Source organism: Equus przewalskii, chromosome 10 (genome assembly GCF_037783145.1).
Source record: "Equus przewalskii isolate Varuska chromosome 10, EquPr2, whole genome shotgun sequence".
In the NCBI taxonomy this organism is placed as follows: Eukaryota; Metazoa; Chordata; class Mammalia; order Perissodactyla; family Equidae; genus Equus; species Equus przewalskii.
In genome coordinates, this window is record NC_091840.1 from 40156446 (window position 1) to 40169394 (window position 12949).

The 12949-nt window shown below is 35.4% G+C and overlaps 1 protein-coding gene across 50 annotated transcripts in view; it reads right to left on the reverse strand.

Annotated features, from left to right (window-relative positions):
* ZNF207 (zinc finger protein 207) overlaps window positions 1-12949 on the reverse strand; it is a 59189-nt gene that overhangs the window by 42807 nt on the left and 3433 nt on the right. For 5 of the 50 annotated variants that reach the window (XR_011523504.1, XR_011523503.1, XR_011523500.1 and 2 more), the window contains exons 3-12: window positions 10514-10652; window positions 9617-9784; window positions 9410-9485; window positions 8861-8908; window positions 7726-7796; window positions 5114-5271; window positions 3967-4059; window positions 2710-2952; window positions 1951-2110; window positions 1423-1606 (exon numbers count right to left, since the gene is read on the reverse strand). Coding sequence is in view for 11 of the 50 variants with exons in the window: in XM_070562561.1 (XP_070418662.1) it covers window positions 1446-1606; window positions 1951-2110; window positions 2710-2952; window positions 3967-4059; window positions 5114-5271; window positions 7726-7796; window positions 8861-8908; window positions 9410-9485; window positions 9617-9787; window positions 10514-10652 (1320 nt within the window). In the remaining 39 variants the exon portion in view is untranslated. Of the gene's footprint in view, window positions 1-755; window positions 1607-1950; window positions 2111-2709; window positions 2953-3966; window positions 4060-5113; window positions 5272-7725; window positions 7797-8860; window positions 8909-9409; window positions 9486-9616; window positions 9788-10513; window positions 10653-12949 lie in introns of those variants that run through there. The other 45 variants (XR_011523498.1, XR_011523501.1, XR_011523497.1 and 42 more) reach the window with 30 other exon arrangements.

Sequence of the window (12949 nt, forward strand, 5' to 3'; positions counted from 1 at the left end):
TTGATACTTAACCATAATACTACTCTGCAAAGGAAAGATCAAAAACATGGATGTCAGAAAAAGATCAACAAGAGCTATTATTATTATAAGACTTGCCAACACAAGATACTGAATAATAGCAGTCATCTCTACAGAAAAGTTCTCCATAGGAACACAGTAACATTCAAATTTCCAAGGATGAAAATGTTAACAGCAAAGCCATTTAGGCTTAATAATAACAGAAGGTAGCGAACTAATCAAAGAAATTATGTAATCTTCCAAGAAGAAGATAAAGTTAAAAATTTCAAAGCCATCTCTTATCCATCCTAATACAGGCATTTAGATCCTTGTCATTACACTTAGAATATATACCAACCCATTAACAGCACAAAACGCTATTACTGCATGCACCTAAGCTTCTAGAAGTTTGCACCTTAAAAAGCTTCTGAGGTCCAGGCAGTACTGTAGTCTCAAAAATAATCAGAAGGAAATGAATGGGTCTGGCACTAGGCTCTAAACTTCATCAGCAGGAAGGAGGGAATATTAACATTTATATTCTAAATGTTTATGACAGGTAACATGTATTGATATTAAGGGGGGCAGAAAGGTGACACAACATAAAGATTTCACACCCATTATGTAATGACTCATATGTATCTAAGTTTTTCTGTTAAATGAAGCACTAACATACCATTCTATATATACTGTCCAGTTTAAAACATGCAGCTAAGGAACAACCTACAATTCAAAGACAGAATCCAATGACATGTCAAAACTGCATTGGTAACTATGAATTTTATTATGTGGACATCTACTGTGGCATGCATCTGTACAAACCTTTCAGGCAGTGGTCCACAGCTGGGTTATGAATAAAAAGGCATGAATTTTTCTCTCATTTTATTACAATGAAGTTTAACAGTACAGAAAATGTCACATGACCTTAGTGGGTCAGATTTCTTAAACCCTGCAACATGAGGAATTCTAAATACATTAAATATTGTTACACATTCAGACTTCCAATGTACAGGTACTTGGAAACAGTTACAGCCCTCACCAAGCTAGGTTGGGGACATGAAGTCCAACAGCATCTGAAATGCTGTGAAGGCATAACTTTACAAATAGCAATGTAAGCTTACAGAACTTGCCTTTATTAAGGTGGTATGTTCATGTAATTCCAGCGCCTTCACAATATAACGAACCAAATTTACTATACTTCACTTCTAAAAACCTAGATGAAACATGAAAAAGAAGCCATACAGTATAAATTGCAACTTCAGGAAAATTCCTGCTTTATTATTCCAAATAATTTTTCCCATGTAAATAAATGTCCAATAGTTCCTGGTATGTGGGAAGATAATGTTTGTTAAAGTCACAATGAAGCCTTATTGACGGAAGCTTGGCTATATAAACAGCACAAGTTGAGAAAAGGTTTAATCTCCAAACCTATTAGACTGGATGAAGTAAGATCAGTAACGGCCACCTTGCGACATTACAGGAGGTCTCATTCCCATCGGAGGTCGAGGAGGCCCACCTTGGTAAGGGGGCACCATTGGCGGTCCCTGCCCATATGGCGGCATAGCACCAGGAAGGTAACCTGGCATGCCTTGATGATGACCACCATACTGACCTAAAAAACACATTTAAGACACAAAAAAGAGATTGAGTTGAACTATATAGGGTACTTTTAAATACAATGCATTTTGCAGCTAAATTTAACATTTTATGTGTATACAGTCATGTGTCACTTAACGATGCAGATATATTCTGAGAAATGCATCATTAGGCAATTCTGGCATCACGCATACACCACAGAGTGTACTTACATAAACCTAGATGGTATAGCCTACTATACACCAAGGTTATAGGGTAATAATTTTATGGGACAATCGTCAAATATGCAGTCTATTGTTATGCAGCACATGACTGTACTAAAAAATCCACTAAATACAAGAAACACAAAAAGAGGAATACCATGAGGCGGCATTGGGGGTCTCATTCCTTGCTGCTGTGGGATGCCTGGCTGTGGTGGCATCATACCTCCAATTGGTCCAACCGGTGGATTACCAATGGGAGCCTGTCCTGGTCGAGGAAGATTACGTTGATATTTAGGTAACTGTGCCCTTCTCTCTTCCTAGAAATAAAAATAAGCACAATGTTAAACACTTGAATGCAGAGATTCATTAAGCACAAAGGCAAGCATCTAAAATCTTATTTATAATTTTTTAAAAAATGTACTCTTACACCAACCAATTACTTTTGCCCCACAAACTAGTCCAACTACTTAAAATCTCGATGCCTTAAGAAAACTTCACCTATTTTTATATTTGAAGCATGCCAACAACTTTCCAGGAATTTAAATTGCTTCAGTAAGAAACTGTCTAGAGAAGAAGGCATATGGGCTTTGAGGGACCTGCAGATTCTACCTCACACTAAACTGTTTCTTCAATTAACTTATGCAAATTTACGTCTAACTAAAATGATTTTTAAGAGATTTTTATTGTCCTCTTTTAGAAATACTCTGGAGGGGAAAGGGAGGGAACGCATCTAAGAGCAAAACGTGCAACATTCACTTTATTTTGTGGTTCTTAAAACTCAGAATGGTAAAAGCCACTTAGTAAGCATTAAATCAGATCGTAAGACCATCAGTGTACACTAACACTTTTCAAGTGGACACGGTGCTACAATGGTATTCAAGCAAACTCTGCTAGTAAAAAACTATAAACAACTTACCAGTGATATATCCTCATCTGGATGGATCAACTTACTGGTTGCACTGGTTGTTGTAAGTGTAGCAGGCTTACTTGTTATTGAAGCCGCTGGCTTAGCTGCAGTGCTATTTGTTGTACTAGTGGTTGAAGCGGTAGACTGTGTATAAGCAGGGAATGTAGGCTTTGGGGGTTCTGTAGTTGTCGCAGGGGTACTATTTAAGGGCTTGAAATCTGTACCAACAGGTCCTTGCACAGCTGCCTGAGCCTGTAAAACACAATCCTTCATCAATCAAACTTCAAAACCCAAAATTGTTGAGTACATCTACTACCAATTTAACTTAAAACTAAGACACCAACATTTAATAAAGAATCAAACTTATAATGAAATTAAAACAAAATCAGCAGGATAAATGCTCCACAAAATTTAGGATAACATATCAAAAGATGCTGAATCAAAGTCACATCCAAAACACAGCAGTGGAGACAATAAACAAGACCACATATATAACTTCTCATCTACTTCCTCACCCCAAATTAATTAATTTACGAAGTTTTGTATTTATTCCAGATTGATGAAATATAGTATCATAAAATGGAATAGCATATATTCTAATTTTGCTATTCTAAATTAGTTGTTTAAAATAACAAAACCGCCAAGCAGCTCAAAAAAAAAAAGTTAGAAATTACAGAATATAAATGTTTGGATAAATTCCAGTATTAAGCATAACACGAACAATTAATATCAATGGTGACACATTAAAGGTATGTCCTTCAGAAGTATTCTTTATATAATACAATGCCCTCCCAATTAACAATGGCTGGATGATTATCATGGACAAAAGAGTTTGGTAGGACCTTTTAAGTAAAAAGTTACCAATAATAAATGTTACTTTTCATAATATCAAACATGTGAAACGTAGACTAGGCCAACTTTAGAATCAAATGCAGAGCACTAAATTTCCTTACATTATATGTGATGCATTAGATTAAACAGCATAAATCAAAACAGCTTAATCATGCATCAGGCTAACCATTGGCCACTACAATGCATTTACTGCTTACATGCTTTTAACCCTTTAGAACCATAGGAGTTTGGGGTACATTTTTTTCTATTAGTGTGAAATCAAATTTTTAAATACTATTGATTTATATATCATTAATGTCACTTAAAAAAATTAAACATAACATATTTTTGGGAAAACATTTAGTTTTAAGTAGGGTCCAAAGGGTTAAGTTATAAAGCCATTTTAACAATTTTAAACTGCAACTTCCTGCGTACTTGTGCTGTGCTAGGAAACAGAGCTTTAGAAGATGCAGACAGACTTTCTGAATTGGATGAAGCTGTACTTGAGCTTGTTACAGGTGTCCCCATCTGTAGCATAAAAGAAAGGAAACAATGAAAAGTCTCCAAACAAATGGGTAAAAATAAGCCATGTGGTAGACTTTTTTTTTTAGTATAGATTGCATTTTTGTAAACACAAAATATAATGCAATCAAAACTGATTTATTTTAAGAGGCAGGCAGTTAATGAATTTAAGATACACAAAGTGACAGTATGAGCCTCAAAAAAAATTTTTAATTCCACACCAATAAACCTAGTTAACCAGTTTCTTTTCAGAAACTCAATTTTGTTTTGTAGTGTGATATTTAAAAAATGACAGACTAAAAATAAGGATGCAAATGACACTTCAATCCAATTCTCTAACAATGACTCTACAAAAGATTTTTGCCAAAAGTTTAACATCTCCCAATAAACAAAATCCCCACCCACCTCAAAAACATAAGTTAATGTGCTTCAAGGGCACTTAAGGTAATGCTTTTAATTCAGCAACCACAAACAGAAAAAAGAATTGAAAAAAGAAAACATCTAACAGATAATTTTAAAGTGAAAAAGAAAAAACACACATCTTATTCTTAATTCTGAATGAATCTGAAAAAAGAAAAAGGTAACAATCATTATATACATTATATAACAGAAGCAACTTTTCCGAGTTCTGAAAAGACCAGATCAGTAGGAATTAGAGTTCTACGCTAGAGGAAGAGCCCAACAAATGATTTGCTAAGATCTTAGGATTTTCGTCTTTGGCTTTGGTTTCATTCTACTCATAGTTCAACAGGTGAAGGAGGATCTCTAAACATTACCATGTCTAAGTACCAAAAATTAAACTTCCATTTCTAACTAAAGCTAAAAATAACCACAGCTATGAAAAAAATATCATACTACACTATCTCTGGGCTCCAGCCAATCTTTTATGAGGAAATCAATAAAACATGGAAGAAAACAGGCCACCTCATTGTATATTTAATATATTAAAAAGATTTTTCTTTTAAAAAAAAAACTGACTACAACAATTTCAAAGATTTCCCTAACAACTGCATTTTACCTTTACATATAAGTACACTCCTTTTCAGAAACTTCACCTTACCTGTCCAGCACTGGGGAAAAGAGGCTTAGTAACTGGAGGCTGCGGAGCAGGAACTGTTGCTGTTGGTGCAGGTGGTCTATTAAGAATACCTGGTGCTGAAACAGCCTGTGCTTGAGTCATTGGAGGAATTCCAGGACGTGGAACAGGAGGGGGCATACCTGTAGGGAAGAAATGTTGGGGGGGACCCAGTTGTCCAAACATTTAGTTCAGAAAAAATATTTTCCCAAAACTTTGTGGTTAAAACATACCATATTAAAAATGCTTCTGTACTACAAAGTTACTATTGATTGCTGAACTAATGAAGTCCAAAGAAATCAGGCACTTGCCCTTGAACAATATTGCCTCAAACTTTCCATGTCTCTGTGTACCTCCCGAATTTTGGCAAATGAAAGATACCACTAGAGACCTTGCATATGGGCAAAGCAGTAATTATTGATATTACTGATTCAGCAAACTTTGAAACATATAAGAGAATTATCTCAATCATCTAACAGATGTTCTCTGAACTCTAATGCAAATTACAGTGAAAACTTTGCTAAGTCATATACCCATAAAAATTCTCCCAGAAAACTATGTTATTCCTTAGACACTTTAAATAAATTTTCCTAAAATGCATTAGTGCATTCTTTAAACTTCCTCAACATAACGTAAAACTTTTACCAACTTCACATTATCAAATGAACATCAGTTATTATTATTCTATATTCCTTTAAATGCCTAAACTATCTCAGAGCATAATGTATGTGGAGCTGTTGCCTAAAATTAATGGCTGCTCTGGCAATGATTCAAATTTTGCTTCTGCTTTATTTTTCCTGTGCCTTCTTACATCAACTGTCACTTGAGTACTTCTAAATCTGCTATGGACTGCAAACCAAACTTGTTAGGATTATTAAGCATAAAAAGCAAGGCAGTTCATGAAGGACTCTTATTAGAGGCACACTACTTGGCTAAACAAATCCATTTCCCTACATTATAGGCTAAAAAGTCAATATAGAGTCATGCCTCACTCAATGACAAGGACACATTCCGAGAAATTTGTTGTGGGAACATCATAGACCATACTGAAGGGGAATAAAATCTGCCACCCCAAAGTGTGTCATCTCTAACATGATTATTTTAGGCTGATCATTTTTAAGAAACAAAAGACTCAAAGTTTTTGTTACCTCCCCCTCAACAGCCTAAAAGAATATAGATTTAAAAAACCTGTCTTGGGAAGCAACCTATCACCTCAGCATAACATGAACTAGGTGGTAAACAGGGAGGAACCTAGAAAAGCCTGTTAGTTGTGCTTCCCTGTGTTCTTCTGTTTCCATATGGCCAAACACTTGTTTTCCAAATGTTTGCTCCTTTTTGCCGACCTGTGAATTGCCTTTCTGTCCTTCAAAGGCCCTGACTGCCTCCCCCCCCAACACTATCTTTTGTGTTCAGCTGAGGATGCTATTTAAAGTGAGGGTTTCGGCCATTTTATTGAATTATTCAGTTTTCCTGGGTTTCTCCCATGTATACGTTATTAAACTTTTCTTTTTCTCCTGTTAATTTGTCTTACGTCAACTTAGTTCTTAGACCAGCCAGAAGAACCTAGAAGGGTAGAGAAAAATTTCTTCCTTCTCCACAGTACTTAGACAAACCTAGAAGGGATAGCCTACTACACACCTAGGCTATATGGTACTAAATCTTTTAGTATCCGTCGTTGACTAAAACATCACTATGCAGCACATGATCGTAGTTCATTTTCCAGGCTCCCTTTCAGCTAAAGGCTCCATTACACCTATTTCTGGCAATATGTAAGGAGCTTCTGGGAAAGTTATTTTTCTCCCCAGTAAAAGAAAAAGGAGAGCACATTGCTGCTGACACCCCTTTGTGCCTGAGTCATCTTGCAACCACTGAGTGACATGTCTGAGGGAGAAAGCTAAAGTTACCAAAGGGGAAAATCTAAAAAGCATGAGTTCTTGATATCACAGAGCCACTGAATCTACCACTTTTCTTTTTCTTGAGTGAGATAAATGTCTACACTGTTTAATACAGTTCGTTGGATTTCTCTATTACTTGCTAAAATAGTCTCCACTGCTCGTCTAAAATATTCCTAACAAATACAATCACTCTTAAGTATGTGAGCTTCAATGCATAGACCACTAATTTTGGCTGCTTTGAAGCCTACTATTTATTTTGACAATGTATTTCAAAACTCACAAAAAGGGTCCATCATAACACTTCTCACAGTAATTTTTTTTTTTTGGAGGAAGATTAGCCCTGAGCGAACATCTGCCACCAATCCTCCTCTTTTTGCCAAGGGAGACTGGCCCTGAGCTAACATCCATGCCCATCTTCCTCTACTTTATATGTGGGACGCTTGCCACAGCATGGCTTGACAAGCAGTGTGTAGGTCCGCACCTAGGATCCAAACTGGCGAACTCCGGGCTCCTGAAGCAGAATGTGTGCACTTAACCACTGTGCCACTGGGCTGACCCCTCACAGTAATTTTAAAAAGTCGTCATCAACTTATGGAAATTTTAAAACTACATTGCAACAATGCCCACAAATCTATTGTCTGAAAGACTTAACAATAAAGCATGCTGGTCATATTAAAAAGGAAACTGTCCAACATTTCATACCTGGTGGCATACCAGGCATCAGAGGTGGTATTCCTGGTCCAGGTGGCATCATTCCACCCATTGGCATCATTCTATTAGAAAGCAAATTTCAAGAAACAACTGAAGTTAATTAACAGTATAAACCATTAGAAAATACTGTGGCTAAAGCCTGAAACAATAGATAAAAGACTTGAATTTGACCCCTAACATTGAAATCAATCAAGCTGAAAAAACCACAGAACACAACAATCCTATCAAAATCAATCCTCTAAAAACCAACAACCTCTTGGGTTTACCAGTAAAAGGGGGAAAAATTTCAGTCTTTGTTGACAGAACATTTTAATACATTTAAAGTTACTGAGAACAAATATCAAATATCTCCTTACTATATACAGGAGACCCCATCTAAAATACATATAAGTGGAAAGCAAAATCACCTTTTGCCTCACTCAGAAAATATCTATACAGAATATAAATAAAAGACATCTCTATTTTAGAGTCATCAGATTTTTCAAAAGGAAAATACTGAATGTACACTGTAGAGTAAGATTTCCTTTTAGAGGGGCATGGGAAAAGTACCACCAAAATTAAAAATAGTTAAGAGTAAACTCAGATTGCCCAATTTTTATTTAGAATAGCTACTTAACAGTAAACCATGACTTAAAAACTACCCATATTTATTTTCCTTCCCCTAAAAGAGCTCACCTTCAAATATCAGTGTCCAATTCACTTTAAAAATCACAAGTTTGTCAATTCTTGATTTAGGACTTTTATCAGAGGATTAATTTCCCTACATACATTTCATTAGAAGAGAATTCAATTACCTTCCACAATAACAAAGCATGTAATTTGGCAAAAGAAAATATATTCTTTCTTAAATACCAACCCTTTTTTTACTAAGTCCCATTACATTTGGCAGTTTGGGGAAAATAGCTGCACATTCAAAAAATGATTTATATGGGTCTATTACTATTTCCTCACAAATGTTTTATTTCCCTCCTTTAAGAGATCTGTGTCAATCACCTGGTAAATTTTAGAAGTTTCAGTGAGGAAGGTTAGAAAATTTCTGAAGTCAACTGAATAGATACCATTAAACACACAAAAAAATGACATTATGATTATACCTCCTGAATTACATTATGAATGAGATGCTTACATGTTTTCACCGCAAAATGACTGGGTGTATTTTCTCTGATGATGCAATCTGTGAAAATGTATGACAAAATCAAAATCTAACTGTGATTTTCAAAATACAGTGGGAAAGTGTACTGTATACCTCTCACATCCAACAATATTTAAGTAAAAGTGATGGGCACGAGCACCTCGTATTCATTTTAGTTCTTGATGATTTGACAAATAAACCATTTACAGAGTTTGCTTCTTGTCACAACTACAAAGTGTCATGGACAGTTCTGAATCTCAGAAATTCAAATCTACAACCAACTACTTTAATTACATCAGATGCAATTGAAGCAGATGGCTGCCTACGAACATCCTAAAACCCGAAAATCTATTCTCTTCAGAGGCAAGTTTATATTCCTTAAATTTATTGGTAGACGCCTTTATTAGACAAATTTAATATTTATAGAGCCCATACCTTTTAGAAACAAAGAAATGCAAAGTACCATTTAATTCAAATAACACCCAAGTTGAAAAGATCATTACTAGGCACAAGCCCACAAGCCAATTAAAAGTGTTTTCTTACCCAGGTGGCATGCCTGGCATAACTGGTGGCATTCCTGGCATCAGAGGAGGAACACCTGGCATTAATGGAGGTATGCCTATAAACAAGAATTTCAACCCAAAAAAATCACAAATTAATATTAGAGGGTTAGGAGAAAGAATTTAATACTTCTACACTGTGCCAATAAAGTCCTAAAAATACTAAATTTTAAGAAACCTTATGTGCTACCTGGAGGCATTCCCGGTGCTCCCGGAACTGGTGGTAGTCCTGGCTGTGCCATTGGGGGGATATAACCCTGTTGAGGTTGAACAGGCTGCGGCTGAAATGAAGTTGAAGCTGCAGAGTCATCATCATCATATTCATCAGAATCATCTTGTTGTTTCTTTTTTTGACTCTCTGCTAAAAAAGTTTTAATTAATTTTTCCCATAGAGTAAAAAAAGAAAAACAAAGCAAGTTTAAGACATTCAACATTTAAAAAACTTATTTCAGTGCAATGAGCTGATATTTTTCTTCCCAAAAATCTGTCAATACTGTTCTTCACTCTTCAAATGCGTTTTTCAATCTATATTAAGAAGGTTGACATCCTTCCCCTAGTCTATGACAAGTAAAAACAATTATCCTAAGTCCAGTTTTACTTTAAAAAACAGCTTTCTATTCCAACCCAAAAGGTAAACTATGACACAGATGTCTGACGGATATCCCTCTGTAATGCGTTCAAACCAAAAAACTTCACAGTTAATAAATAACAGCTTCTATCACCCAGATAGTATGTGGCTTCAAATTCCAAATCAAATAACAGTACTTAAAAAAAAAAAAATTTCAATTAATGCTTATATAAATCAAAACAAGCTGCCTTCATTTTCGAAGGCCTCAATATATATTAATTCCACTTGGAATTCAATTATGAATAAAAATGTAATAAAAGGTTTGGAACGATCCAGATGGTATTACATATATACAAATCAAATATACAACTTTAAAACATAAGACGTTCAAAAAAATACCTCAAAATTGGAATTCTGAATAAATCTAACATCAACCATTAAATTTATACTTGAAAATACTAGTAATACTCTCACCCGTGAAGCCGTATGAAGACAGAAAGCATACATCTTACTATGTACCTTGTGTTTTCTGTTCAAGAAGTCGTCTTCTTTCATCCATGTCTTTTTCTGGAATACCTTCCATACCATATATTTCCAATTCTATGTCTGTTCTCCCAGGTATTGCATTTGGTACAGCATCTATTGTCTCTTTATGCACCTAACGTAAAAAAAACAAAACAAAACTTCTATCAGATAGACAAAAGCGTCTCATAGAAGTTTTTTAAAGAGGAATTTCAAATTACTCAGAGACCACTTAGTAAAATGGTTGAGAATGATTGGTTCTATAATGAGACTATCTGGATTGAATTCCCAGTTTTGCTGCTTATTAGTTATGTGAGATTGGGTGAAACGTTTGACCTCTCTATGCCTCATTTTCCTCCACCCAAACAGGAGTACCTAAATTATACGGTTGTTTTTAGGATTAAGTAAAATAGTGTATGTAAAAAGCACTTAGCAGGATGTCTAACACATACTAAAGGCTCAATAAACATTATTTCAAGTTTACCATATAATCTTGATTGAATTATCAGCAATGAACTAACAGTCCTACTCAATTCAGAAGTTTCAATTATGAATTAAGCTTATGAAACAGTCTTAAGAATTAGAATAAATTTTCCAAAAATGGACTTTGAGACAAGCCTGTAGTTTACAAACTACAAGTGACATTTAAAATTAGCATTACCCATAACTACTAAGTTACTCGAAGCACTTAATGACACAGTAGTGATCCTGTCACCATCTATCTCTGAACATGTATGGTAGGTCACAAAGACAAAAGTAAGTTCTTAAGAGGCATTATTGTAAAACATTGGGAATGTAGGACTTTCTTTTCACTGTATGGTTTTTGCCAGATCAAATGTTTCTAACCCTCAAACATGGGTAACTTCTGCCAGTATGGCAAAACTCTTGCCAGTCTTGGTTTCTTCAGCAGAAGGCATTTACTTAGGCTAAAGGATGTCAAAGTATTTTGCCTAAGACTATTAGCATCACCTGGAAGCTTATGAGAAATGAAAATTCTCAGGCCCCACCTGAGCCCTACTCAATCAGAAATTCTTAGGTGGGGCCAGCAATCTGTGTTTTAACAAGCCCTCCAGGTGGTTCTGATGACTGCACAAGCATGAGAACCACTGATTGAAGTAATGACTTAGATATATTTATCCAAGTAATACTCAATTTTTCTTTTCTCCCAAGACACATTCTTTTAAGAATAGAAATGTAATTAAAGAAAGCTACGTGCTTTCTTCTTAGAGATGTATCACAAAGATTTTAAACAATGACCTGCAAACCAAATTCAGAAATTTGATTTGCAGGTCATTGTTAATCTATCTTAATTTCTGATTAATCTTCAACAGCTGTTCCTTACGCTATTCAACAAGTCACTTAATCACCCTGTTTCCTAAGTTTTTTGGAGTATGTTACTATTCTTGATAAATGCAGATAAAGTTAACTCAGACGTTCTTTAATGAAATACAATTACATTCACATTAACTAGTCTTCACTACATTTCTAAGTGGTAAGGGCAAGAATAAATATATCAATTAAAAGGTATTGGAAAGAGAAGAAAAATAACATCATTTACTTAAAATCCCCCCAACATTCTGGTACAGCCAGAATTAGATTTCTTAGAATCTTGCCTAATAGAAGTTGGTATGGTCTTGGTTGAAAAGACAGAAGCAAACACTGATGAACCTTCTAAATTACTAATGTCCTAGATTTATCATCTTTAAAATTAGAGGATGTGTCTGATTTAACTGCCATACCTATCTCCCAGGTTGCTGTGAAATTACAGTAAGACTACACAAATATAAGCACTGAGTCAACTAAAGATGTTACTAAGAGTCTGTCACCTAATCTCCTTCCAGCTTCCACTCCATTTCTCTGCTCTTCTCTATAGTACAACCCCTTGAAAGAGTACTTCTACTTTCTCCTTGAAAGCACTCCAACCAGGCTTTCATCCTCCTCATTCTAGGAAATCACTCTTGGCAAGTGACCAATGACCTCCACACTTTGATTAATCCAATATCAGTATTCTTATTTGACCTATCACCAGCATTTGACTTAGTTAAATAACTCACTCCTTGAACACTTCACTTGGCTTCCACTGCACTACTCTCTTGGCTTTCCCATCTTTTCAATTTCCTTTAGTGATTTCTTTTAATCTTCTGACCTCTAAATGCTGGGAGCAGCCCAAGGCAGAGCCCTTGAACTTCTTTTCTATCTATATTCTACTCCCTTGGAAGAAAGAACAACTAGTCTCATAGCTTAAAATAGCCATCCTTATACTGTATCCTTCCAAATTTCTATCTCCAGCTCCAACCTCTCTGAACTACAGATTTATAGATCCAACTCCTTATGACATCTCCATCTGGATATCCAACAGACGTTCTCAAAACTAACCCACACTCCAAATTAATATAAAATGATCTTGATATCCTCATCCCTAAGCCTATCCTT